Source organism: Argiope bruennichi, chromosome 9 (assembly GCF_947563725.1).
Source record: "Argiope bruennichi chromosome 9, qqArgBrue1.1, whole genome shotgun sequence".
In the NCBI taxonomy this organism is placed as follows: Eukaryota; Metazoa; Arthropoda; class Arachnida; order Araneae; family Araneidae; genus Argiope; species Argiope bruennichi.
The window spans coordinates 3,463,634-3,477,569 of NC_079159.1; the positions used below are offsets into that span (position 1 = coordinate 3,463,634).

General features: G+C 27.6%; 1 protein-coding gene across 2 annotated transcripts in view; it reads right to left on the reverse strand.

Moving 5' to 3' along the window:
• The window catches only part of LOC129983691 (protein enabled-like), a 66,105-nt gene that overhangs the window by 13,833 nt on the left and 38,336 nt on the right, over positions 1-13,936 (reverse strand). For both annotated transcript variants that reach the window (XM_056093277.1, XM_056093278.1), the window contains exons 2-5: positions 10,481-10,646; positions 6,247-6,418; positions 3,757-3,856; positions 3,552-3,598 (exon numbers count right to left, since the gene is read on the reverse strand). In XM_056093277.1, coding sequence (XP_055949252.1) covers positions 3,552-3,598; positions 3,757-3,856; positions 6,247-6,418; positions 10,481-10,646 — 485 coding nt within the window. The remainder of the gene's footprint in view (positions 1-3,551; positions 3,599-3,756; positions 3,857-6,246; positions 6,419-10,480; positions 10,647-13,936) is intronic.

A 13,936-nucleotide genomic window follows, 5' to 3' on the forward strand; every position in this document is an offset into this window, starting at 1 on the left:
TGATGAATAATAGAAGTGAAGGATACTGGTTGGATATAATTAAAATAACAAACAGGCGTGAAAATTGAAATTTATATAAAAAAATACTGACAGCATTAAATTTTGCAGAAAACATAAATTGACCTATGGCCACAGTGAAGGTTTAAGATCACTTGTTCCAAGATTAATAAAATTTACTGGAAGTTTGATGGACAGTTAAATAGCCATTTTGAAGCAGCTTCAGTATTCAAAGAAAAAAAATATATTTAATATGTTTAAGCAAAACATAATATCCTACAATATCAGTTATTTGAAGGAGGCATTACAAACATTATCAAGCCGATTGGGCAAATAAGACAATGTACACATGGGGAGGAGGGAATTCTGATAATTTTATCTATTGAATCACCACTTCTAATTTCACATAAAGTGACAAAATTAGAAGAGATATATATGCAAGTTATTTAATGTGCACAAAATGCAACGATATTCACATGGTTCTGAAATTAAATATTTTAGATTGCTTATGGGCAATAAATACTTTTGTAACAGTGTTCATTTCTGAATTGATAAGCCACTAGAGATTAAGAATAAATATATCTTTACAGTTACTAACATGTTATATACATGAGGATTTCAACCTGGCTTTGCAGAGATATAAGAGTTATTGCTATATCCATGCTTTCATTTAAATATTATATTAAAATGAATTTTCAATAAAAATATGTTTGAAATACTTTGTTTTTCCATATAATGTTGTATTTGTAATGTGTAACTTCATATTGAAATGTATTCATTTTAAATAGTTTAATTCAGTTGATAAATAAAATAAACTAATAAGAATGAATACAAAATTTCAAAATAACCATACCTTGCTAAGGTAATATTCATCTTTATTTTTTATGCCAAATTTGCATTTCATACAAATAATTATAGAAATTTGTTTAACCTTTAGAAGTATTAGTACTAGAGTTTGTACCTTAATCTCCCTTTTACAATTTCAAATTATTCAGGATGAATGTAAATTTACTTAACGAGAATTAGTTTGCATTTTCACTGTTTTGAATATTTTTTTCAATGAAAATAAATTACCTTTGAAAAGAAATTATAAAAGAATTATAAATTATAAATAAATAAATAAATTTTTTTTAAATGATAGAATATTTTCTTTAAAAAGTACGATATAATTAATAATGTACAAGTAGAAATTTCAAATAGATAACAAATAAAAATATTGCACATGATAGTACTGGAATATTTTATCTGATACACAAGACAGTGGGGAAAAGACCATAGATAGTCAAATGGTAAATTAGCTGCCTGATGGAATAACAATAATTTTATATGTGTTTCTTTTCTTTTATATGGAAATTGTAAATGTCTCTTTTTGCAATACTACATACTTTGCACTTATCATTTGTTATAATATGTTCTGCATTAATTACAAAAGGTGCAACCTTATATTCCATGTTAAAAAAATTATAGAAGGGATACTCCTTATTCACCAAGTAAAAATAAGGATTATGGATAACTAACTAAGATTATATGGGCTTCTTTAATTAGGAAATTTAATTAAAATTTTGAAATTTTTTTATGCAATTCTTAATTTAGATTTCCTCCCCAAGTTAGAAAGATAAAAATCTAGCATTTCTTAATCTAAAAACACAAATTTGAAAAACTCATCAAAGCTATAAGTTAACTTTGAAACACAATCAATCTATTTCACAATAAATTTAAAAAATTGTAACTGAAAATATAAGACCCAAGTAAGAAGCAAAAAATTCTTACTACATATTCACTTTGAAAGAGTAATAACTTTTAGCCAATTAGCATTTTCAACTTCAATATAGAAGAAACAATATATTATATATAGGACGAGCCAAAAAGAACTTTTTAAAAACTTTTTCCAAGTCATAATAAATACATAACTATTTACTATTCATTCTCTGATTTCGAAACCCTCCGGGCTTTTGTAAATGCACCAGGAGGCCATTATTTCTTCAATAAAAGAAATAAGAGGAAAGATTAAAGGAAGAGAAATTTACATTTAGCAATAGGATGAATTTAGAATATTCATAGAATTGTAATGCATAACTTCTCATCTTTCTATGTACTACACCTTAGTGAAGTACAATCATCGAAAACTGGGAATTGCGGCTCGGGATCTTGGAATGAATAGTTCTGCCTTAGATAATTATCTAACATCCAAAGCTGTATTTTTCAGTTTAAGACAACCCAAAATATTTTTTAATTTTTATCTAAATCTATAGATCAGAGCAATCTGAGATACTATATCAAATTTTGCTTCAGATCATACTGAATTTTTTAAAAATCTGAATTTTAAGGAAAGGTTATTTTTTACATGCTACTTTAAGTGAGAGATGCAATCTTACAAACATACATCACTATTTCTAAGTTACAGAAACAAGAAAAGTAAGTTAATGTCTGGTGTTTTGAAAACTATTTACATATAAGATACAATATATTTTTCAGAATGTAACATATTCACAAATCATACGGAGAAATAATATGAGAATATATAATATCTGATTTTAAATCACATTGGAAATAAAAGTTATTATACAAGGGTCCTTTCTAATGGACTTCAATAATAGAACTCATTAAGCCTGCAATTCTAAAATGTAAGTTACATAGATTTTTTAAAGTGAAATTTATGGGTGTAATCAAACAAAAGATTTATTTATTTAGTTCAATGATCTTTAGAAATGAAACACCATACAAATATCAAAATTCTTTTTATTTGGTACAAATTAAAACTAGTGATTCTAAATTGTTAATTTTTCTACCTGTAAACTAAAATAATTAATCACTGTAAATTTCAATATATATGAGTAGCCATATGGTAGTTACAATAAATGACAGAGATAACAAGTAAATGCAATAAGAAATATGCTTTAAAAACTTTCTATAAAAAGGGTTTTTAAAATGTGGACAATTATCAAAATGGAGTTATGCAGAAAATTTGGATTTAAGAAATTTTTTATAAATAAAAGTTTTTGTAAGAATATTTAACACTAGTAGGCAAAAACGACAAAGAAAATATTCTTCACTTCTTCCCAATTAAATATGGTATATTTTAATAAATAATAATTAATTCACTATTCATGATTTTGTTACATAAGTATAAAATGTGTTTTATTAAATATCATTTGTTTTATAGCATAAGCAAAAAATTCATGATTAAGGGTGTGTGTGTGGGGGGGTAGGGGAGCACGAATTCTGTATTCTGCCTCAGAAATAAAAAAACAGCAAAACTGTTTAATTAAAAAAAAGTTCATAAATTTTGTATGCTTAATAGGTTTTAAGTGTCTGAATATTTTCTATATGACTTTAGAAATCACTAAATTATTCACTTTGAAGAGGAGTTCTAACTATTTTATAAAGTAAAGACAAGTGCAATCAAAGTGTATAGAAATATGTTTCTGCCATATTAAAATACAATAATATCTCACAAACAAAACAGCAAAATCTAAAATAATTTTTATATTCATATCTCTTTTTAATTTAGAATTACATTAATTAAGGTGGGAATAACTACAATTACAACTTACCTGCATTGCTTCCATACTGTACTTGATGGGACATTCCATTGTCTGACCTAATTGTTCAAAAGAAGGTAATATTCAATGAGGAATAAGTAAAACTCAACTATGCAATTTATGAGGGTATCATTAATATTATAGAAGATTTAAATCTTAGTAGTAAATTCAATATAAGAAAATTAGAAGGTAAAACAACTTGCAACAGTCAACTGACCATTTTTGATCAATGTTATTCATTTCCATATCTCCAGAAATGCTTTGATAGACAGGTTGTGAGTTCATAGGGGGTGGGGGCGGAGGTCTGGAGGAAGAACCTGAAGAAAATATGAATTTCAAACCATTATAAAAATATTACAATAAGTTAATAAAATATATCATGATCTGCAATTAATCTTTTCAAATATATATAATGTTTGAAGAAGAATGGATTTTTATTATTAAATATAATACTCATATCTTAATATACATTATATTCATTTGTCCAAATCTCACTTCTCAAAAACGATTTGATTTTACCTAAAGCAAGACCCAAATGTAAAATTCTATTCTGCTGTTCATGTAACTGTTGTAACAGTCCAGAGTCTCAACAGTCCAGAATAACTGCATGGATGCTAGTTATTATGTTAACATAATACTGTCAGTTTCAGAATGAAAGTTTGTATATTATTATGAAGTTAACTTTAAAAATAAGTCAAAATGTCAATTTCTGCATCACGAGTATGATGCTTTCTACCTCACCATTCCTTTTCAGGAAATTAAGGATCCTGTAGTTTGTAACTACTCTTTTGTTGACAGCATTTGTATTCTCCAATGAGTATTTCAACATTATAATTACAGAAAACATAAATCTTTAGCATATCCAAATGTTTTTAATTGCTGAAACTTATCATTCTTCTAAAGCATGCAGGCACGCACACATGCAAGTGTATTCACAAATCTCAGCAAAGAATTTTATTTTTTTCTCAACATTCCAATACTTCTCTAAAATACGTTTCTTATGTTTAATCTTCTTCCCTTATAAAGTGGAAGCTCCAACAGTAAGCCGTCGAAGTTGATTAGTAAATTTCTTTGAAGTCATGATGACTAGATAATGTACAATTAGCAGATCCGGCCATGGGGGGGGGGAGCTGCAGCAGATGCTAGGCTCGGGGCAACTTCGCATTCCACAAAAACTATACATTTTTGCAATGAAAATATTGAAACTGTGAAATTCATTGCAGGATCATATGTTTAGTTAGATGTTAATATTCCAAAAACTTTGTAAAGTTTTATAACAATGATATAAATGGAAATTTCATCGAAGAAATTGGTTTGCTACGGGATTTGAATTTCAATAAAAGGGATGTAAATAATGCACAAGACATACTGCAATACATACTAAATAATAATTATAATGAATTATTTCTAAATATATTAATTACATTAAAACTTTTCTTTACATTGCCAGTTATTACAGCACGTTCTGAACTCTCTTTCAGCAAATTAAAGTATAGAAATGTTTTCGTTCAAGCATGTGTGCAGAACACTAAATGCTCAAATTTTTCTGAAGTAATTAATGGAGAAAACCAAATCCCACTATATAAACGTGCATTTGTAATATATGTTAGTGCTTGTAATTCTTTTACTTTACAAAAAAATATAGGCCCCCAAATGGTTTCTTGCACTCAGGCCCCCTTATAGATAAGACCAGTTCTAACAATTAGACAAATATTTGTATGTACAGTTATGACAGTTTTACTGTATTGTACAATTCTGAAAGGAATTTTTACATATAAATTCGGAATTAGATTTTTTAATTCAAAAATAAACATATCTTTGCATATTCTGTTGATACAAATGTGGAATTTTGTTGTGCACATAGAGGGAAATATTTTATTATCAACCTCTGCAAAAGCCAAAGCATTTTCATACAATTTCCTATCTTTTTTTTAATGATATCTATTATGCATGGAAAAAAAATATATGATTAGGTTCTATATTTAAGAAAATAAGAGCTTGTTCCACTTTTTTTTTTTTTTTTTTTTTTGCAATCTGTACACACATACATGTATGTGTATAGATATGTATATATGTATATATATGTGTATATATATATATATATATATATATATATATATATATAAACAAAAATTATCTTAAAATACTAACAATTATATCAATACAATATGCAAATAGTTTACAAATGCATGAGAAATAAATTTAAAATCTACAGCAAAAAAGCTTACAATAAACAAGAAACAATAAAATGGATGCCACTCAGTCAAACATCAATTTTTAATCAAAATAAACCACCACTAAAATAAAATAATATAACTCTTGGTCACACTGAATATTTACATATGTCCTAATCAATATCGCACATAACAAGCGATTTAGAATTAATTAATCTCAATCTTTAAATTTTAATAACAAATATTCTATTTTCATTTCTGAACATTCATATCATTCATTTTTTTTTTGTTTCACACATTTTTTTCACAGTATATTCTTTGAAAAAAAATTATAAGAACTTCTCTGATCAAAAATGAAATAAAAAAAATTAGCAGTAATGAATATTTTACTTGATTAAAATGCAGAAACCTCTTAATTGCATTAAATGGCACAATTTCTTTGATCATTTCTCTCATTATTACGATTTTAATGTACATGTATAAAATTAGTTTATTTAAATAAATCAGAAAACAAGTCAAAGAGACACACATACTATTTTGGTTGACAGCTTCAAGAGTTCGAAGCATGGCAACTGCAAATGCTTCTGCATCATCACGACTACTGAAGTTAAGGCCATAAACTTGTTTATTGTCTCGCCACTGGTGAAATGTTGGTGTGGCTTGGTTGTATTTAAGTCCCTTGAGTATGGAGGCATTGATGACAACCTACGAATGATTATGAATAAAAATGAAAAATGTTTAAACATAGGACAAAAGCTTAAAAAATAAAATTTTAGTTCCCCCCCCCATTGTATTAGAAATAAAGTATACAAAAACCAATCCTTAGCCTTTTCCTAAAAGATGGTGCAGATGCTATATCAGCAAACAAACTGGATTTCATTTTGTCAATTAAATTAAACAGTGTCTATTCCAATCACTTAAATGACCATTTCACATCTTTTCATTTCATTCATTACATATGTGCTGAGAAGTTTGGCTAGTAACAGTGAAAACAGAAATAGGATCAAGATGGTAATCACCCCCCCCCCCTTTTTTGGTAAAATTTTCAGAGTAAGATTTTTTGAGTTTTAGTTTGCCCTGTACTAAAGGTTAAACTTAAATATCGACCAAATTTTTCTGAAATTCGAATTAGTGACTAACTTTTATGTTTAACTGTTTTATACAAGATAGTTTTTGATCTATAATGAAAATTTAAAGACAAATAGAGATAACTGAAATAGGCAGATTTTGTAATGGAATACTCAGATAGGTAGTTACAATTACAGAGAGAGCGATAAAGATGTTGTGCTGCCATTCAACTGATATAGAATGTAAGGTCTAATAAGTTTTGAATCAGTTCATTATAGCTCTTCAAGACATCCTTTCTGACCACACATTCCTTGATAAAACTGGTTTATTTCAGTTTATTCTACCTACTTTTAAATTTGCACCCTATATTTTAGAACCATCCAGCATCAATTATCTTAAGAGTGTGTTATCATTAAGAAATGTAATTTGTAAGCATGTGATTTATTAATATGTTAATCGCGAAAATGTATTTGTTTATTATCTGACAATAATATAATATTAAAAAGAATTTAATTTCAAAATTAAAGAAAGGTTCTGGTAGAATTTAATATTAAAGTGGAAGTATTAAAAACAAGAATTACAATTTTTAAATTCAAGAATCTTTTTATTAAATAACTATAAACTGAAATGTGACAAAGTAATTTATTTCATATCTGTAATTGTTTAATATCAGATGGTATAGAATTGATGATTTCTTAGAAAGTTGATGGAATTAAAACATTTTGAGAACAGATATAAACAACCTTTGGCATTTGTCAAATTTTTAAAATTATTATTTTTTTTAAAAAAATTGCATTTAATTATAAATTAAGTTTATATCCACCTATTATATATTCAGCTCAGTTTGAATGACGGAGTTTAGATTGCTTGACATCAGTATTATATACTTATTACATCATATGGCATACATCAGCATTTATTTATTTATTTATATTGGATCCATGTTCATGAGCATTTCACTAAACTTACATAATCCATTAGAGTTTTTAGTTAATAAACCATTATTTCATACTTTTTTCTTTGCCGAAGTTTAATTCTGAGATAAAGTAAGTCCATATTCTCCACTCCCTCAAGAAAAATATTGAAGGAAAAAAAAAAAATCATTTCACTGGAATGAATCTTTATATGACATTCATAGATTAACAATGTTATTTTATACAATGTAAGAAACATTTAAAGATTCATCTAAATATTATAGTATACTAGCTGATATACCAAGCATTGCTTAGGATGAAAATAATTTTCAGATTGAATATTTTTAATTTTAAAAACACTATTATATAAAATGCTAACTGCCTTTGATGACTAGCTGGTTAACCAAGATAAATGGGGGGAAAATGTCAGTTAAATATTTTACCCAACATAATTTTAATGTCTTCTTGAGCAAAATATTTTTTAAATTGAAATTTTGATAGATATATCATTCAGATATTTCAAAGGTCTTCTGGCATTCATATTCATTTTATTATGCATATTCCGAATATTCTGCCATCTCCTCTACAATTTGAGCCTTAATTTGAAGTTGAAATAATTAATTCATTAATAATACAAAAAACTTTTTTTTTTTTTTTTTTTGCTGATATCAAACATATTTTTTTTTCAAATATGAGTACAAAAAGAGAATTGTTCATCACTGAAGTCTTATATGTTCTATAGAATATTTTTAATAATTTATGCAAATTTTCAAAGTATTATTCCAAAAAAGTTTCCCTAATTCATCATAAAATTCGGTTTTTACTTCCAAAGGATTTAAATACTGTGAAAAATAATATTCTATTTTGTTTCAGTCAATAAATGTACTCCTGGAAAAATAATGAAATCTAGATTTTATATAGTTCTAATTAATTATATCCAATAAAATATTCATGACCACAAACTTTAAAAAAACATATCAACCCTCTGCCACCAAATCTGAATAAGTTATGAAGTTTTGAACATCATTATTTCAGAACAATCAACATTTTCATTATTTAAGGCCGCCAACCTTAGACAAACTCTAAGTATTTTCCCTCATGTAGTCTAAGATTGCTCATTTTTATGAATTATTATTATTATTTATTTATTTATTATTATTATTATTTTTTTGGATTTTCATAATAAATCAGTTCTTGCTACAAGAGAATTGAAATTTTTATTATTATTATTTTAAATATATTCTATTAAGCAAATTACATAGGTTAGAGGATTTGTATAAAAATTTAAAACTCATAATTCATCAAAACATTTATTTACTCAAACTGCATAAAATAATATTATTAATTTCATTTATATAATTTTTTTCTTAATGGATGTGTAAATCTTTTACTAACGGTTTAGAATTCAGCTGAATCCCTAATTCTTGGTATTCTAATGTTTAAAATAATAATAATAAAAGAAATTTCTATCTTCTGTGATCAATTCTGATAGAGTAATGAAGTTTCAAATATTACTATTTTAAGACAATCAACAATTTTATAATTTCAGATTAATCAACCTTGATAAAAGTGACAGTGCTAATTAGCTTTTTTTTTTTTAAAGAAGGCCAATGGAGTGGTCTAAAATCTCACATTTTTATAACACAGTAAATATTTAAATTTTCATAGTTCCCTCAGTTTTAGTTGCAATAAAGTGGATCTTTCTTATTCTTTAAAATATTAGTGCTTTAAGAATATTTTACTAAATATGATGTGCCATAATTTGGCAAGTACTGGTCCTTGTGCCATAAGTAAAAAATTCAGTTACTAAAAATGACTCATAGAAGTGAAAATTTATGTAAAAATATAAAATCTTTTATTCATCAGAAAATTTATTGACTCAAACTGCATAAAATAGTATTATTTACTTCATCTAGATCATTTTTCTTTATTAGATACTTAAGTCTGTTGCTGATGGCTTAGAAAGCTGTTGGGCCCTGATTGGAATGAATATCTTTATATATATATATATATATATATATATATTATTTGAACTTTTGTCAACATGATGACAAAAACTGACTGAGATGCAAGCATAAGTGTAATTGTACAGATTAATTTTTTTTTAAAAATTTGAGTCAAATATATTTTTTAGAAAATATGATTAAAGTATTTTTTAAAAATAGAAAAATTAAATTATACAACAAAAAAAGATATCATTGAAAAAATAATTTTTTAAATTTTATGATAATATAAAAATAATTTTTGTATTGTAATATTTTCAAAAAATATAGTTGTAAAATGGCAAAATTCCATCAAAATTATAATACAATTTTTTTTTAATTCTCTCTGAGGCACTTGTTTTCACATTCCAAAGTATATATGTGCAGTGTTTGGAAATTAGCTCTGGTAGAAAACGAAATCCAATTTTTTCTATGTGTCATTAATAATTTTTGAAGAAGGATGTAAATTTGAGGTAGCATTGCAAAGAACAACTTAGAGATTTAAATACATTTGCCATATTTTCATTCAATAACATTGAAGATAAAATAATCCTTTTTATTTAAAGAAATAATTTGTAACTTATAAAAAATATATTTAATTATAATAATTATATATTTAACTGTTCATGAAACAACATTAAAATTTTTCTAATGCTCTACAGTGTTAATGAAGAAAATATGAATAACCTTTGTAGCAAACTGAATATCTACAGCATACAAATCATCTATGAATTTCTAATTTTAATAAATAGTTAAGATTATTTGGATACCCATACACAAAAGATTATTCTATAACTACATACTTCATGATCTTGCAGTTTTCTTCCAACTACTCTGAAGGTATTATTTGTGAGATGCTGGTAAATGTGAACTTTAGACAACCCACTGGAAGATCCACTGGGGATCCATTTTTTATTGGTGTCATCATAGACCATCACAGAGGCTCTGGCTGAAGCAATTGATTGCTCACTGAAAATAAAACACAAAGAATAAATACATGAATATTTCACAACTCATGAATGTTTCATAAATATAGAACAGTGAAAATATTAATGCTTTTATTAAAATGCTAGAAGCTTCCTCCTTAAACTTCAGCTTATCGTGTAATTCCAAAAGTAATTTTAATTGCGTTTTCCCAAAATCATTCTAAAAAGCAGCAAATTACCAAATTAATCTACATACTACTTTTCCGTGGAAATCGTCGCAATCTATTTTTTTATTTTAATTTAATTAAAGTCCCGATTTAAAGCAATACTAGGACTAAATAGCCCTAGTTTGTATTGCTTTTAAGTGTTGCTTTGGGACGGTCCTCAAAACTTTGAATTGCGGTCAGATAACGAGGACGCCACCTTAGCTGGCATCCCTCTCCAAACTTACACACCACACCAGCAGGAGGGCGTTTGGCCCCGACGGATTTAACGTGCACCAGAGCAGCTTACACGACAGTTCTTTGGTAGAATCGGGTCTCGAACCTGAAATACTCCGATTCCGAAGTCGAGTCCTTACCACCAGGCCACAGCGGCCCGTCACAATCTACAGTACTGTGCAATTTAATTGGGACAAACACAAAAAATTTCACCTTTGTTGTTTAATTAGTATCGGTTCATTTACATGCATGGTATAGCAATCTAGTAGCAAATATGTTCTCCTGTAGCTTTAATGAGATACTATACACGTTTTAACATGGATTCCACTAATTTATAACATACGTTTTTGATGTCATCAAAATGAAACCAAACTTTTATGATATTCTCAATCATATTTCTCTTAGTTTAACAGTCCGTTTTACTCGCGTGTTTCTTCACACTGCTCCAGAAATTTTTGATGAGATTTTCAAATGAGAGACATCTGAGGAATTACCAGGCCAATCCAAAACTGTTAATACCTTTTCTTGAAAAAAATTCTTTTCCACCTTGAAATGGTGGTTTGGAGCAAGATCTTGTTGAAAAACACCAACACGCCAGCAAACATTTGCTTCAGAGGCACAATTATTTTTTCTAGTATTGAATGTATTTTTAGAGTTCATCATCCCTTCAACTGGTACTAAGCTATCAGATCCTATAGTTGTAAAATGACCACAAAATATTTGCTTCTGAGGATGCTTAACTTTTTGTTTAAGAAATTGTTCTCTGATGGATTTTCCAGCACTTCGTCTGATAAATGTTGATTGAATCCCTTGCACAAAAAAATTGTTTTGTCGCTGAATACAACCTTATTCCAGTCTTGTGCAGTCAAAGATTGATATTTCCTGGCCCAATACAAACTTTTTCTCGTCGTTGCAGGTGTAAACAATTGTTTTTTACTGGTTTTCTACCCATCAATTTTCTTGGTTTCAATAACGCTTTGTCATATTGTTGATGAATCAATGCTCACACCAGTAGTTAATAATTCTCTCTGAAGATCTGTACTTGTTTTGCGAGGGTGCATTTTACTATTTTTTACAAGAAATTTGTTTGTTTGAGGTGTTGTATTGCGTTTGCATCCACATTTACTCTTTTGTTTTGAAGAAACTGTCTCAAACTTAATTTGTTGATTAATAATCCTTGAAACACTTAATTTTCCAATTCCAGTTGCTGCAGCAATATCTCTCATTGTTATTGAAGTGTGCTAATTGAAGATACCAATTCTAATCCTTTTCCTGGGAGTGGTATATATATTTTGTAATATGCATTAGAAATAGACAACTCACACAATCAACCTCCAGCAGCAACTGAAACACAATTGATGGTAAAATGCTCTACATGTGATTATCACATTGTCAAACCAGTTTAAACTAGTTAAGAACGACTTTTTTTTTTTTTGTAAGAAAATGCAGTTGAAACCGGTTTGAGGCAGAAAATTCCCGAGATATGAAGAAATTTATAAAAAAGGGAGTTTGTCCCAATTAATTTGTACAGTACTGTATCAAAGCTTCGGATTCGATTTTTTTTAAAGATTAGAATCATTTTACCAAATACAATTCGTATATTAACTAGAAAAATTATTAAAAAATTAGATTTATTAATTATGCGAATTATTAATGTTAATTAAAAATTAAATGCAATAATTTCCTTTTATAAGTTAAATTTTACTATCAAAGTTTCAAAAGAAAGTAAATTTTTCTATGATATTATTCGACTAAAACTATTCTAAGAGATCTAAATTCAAATGAATTTGTACGTCCACACAGGTAAGGCAAATTACCAAATTAATCTACATCAAGAAACGCTTTTTAATTTTTTTTTTCGGCGAGAAACATCGAAATACATCAAAAGTTTATTTTTTAACGATAAAAATTCTCTCCCAGTGTATAATTCTTTCATAAAATAGTAAAAAAAAAAAAAAAAAAAGGGAGTGAGACAATTAACGTTTAAACGATGTGAATGAAAGGAAACACCTCTAACTGTAAACCTTCTTTTCGTGCAAGTGCACCCACCCATGCAGGAAATATGGCTTCCGTGACATGTGATCGAAAAATCATTAACTAATCAGGCAGACAGTATAAAAAAGAGCCAGTTAAAATTGGAAAAGGAAAATAATCCATGTGATTAACATCTGCACTGACATGTTAGAGATACAAAGTAGTAATATAGCACAGATGTTCAGTTTCAAGAATCGTAGCTATTACCATTGCATCAATAAGAATAAAAATATGATAGGGGTTTTACGAAAAGTCTCATTTCAAAATCAATTGCAGAAAAAGATAAATAGGGGTGAGTTGCACGATTTGAACCATCACCAGGATCGCTGCGATCCAAATATTTAATAGTAACTTTAATTCTATTAAATAAATGGACTGCGGAATAGGGACTAAATGTTGCAACGATGTCAATGGATGAAATCGTTTGTAGAGAAAGTGTCACGTGCTGCAATCAGAGAATATTTAGATAACATCAAACAAATATTTTAACAAAATATTACTAGTACCTCCCCTATTTTAAAATGAGCTTAAAAAATATAAATAATAAAGAAACTATGTTTGTATATAATCTGATCAGCGGGATAGGAACCAGGAGACAAGATGTCTAGGGTCCCATAAAAACAAATATTAGTGAGTTGATGTCACTTTTTTTAGAGAAATATCCTAAGTGGGGAGGGACTAAAAACAATGCTATGCAACTGGCCCCAATTACCCTCGCTTATTCAAACTTGTTTTATGAAATATTTTTGAAGATGATGTTGAGTGAATTCTTTATTCAAAATTTGCTCAGACCCATGTAGAGAAGCCCATATAGGGCTGTGATGTCAAACTACAGAAATGTTCTTGGAAGCAGTCATTG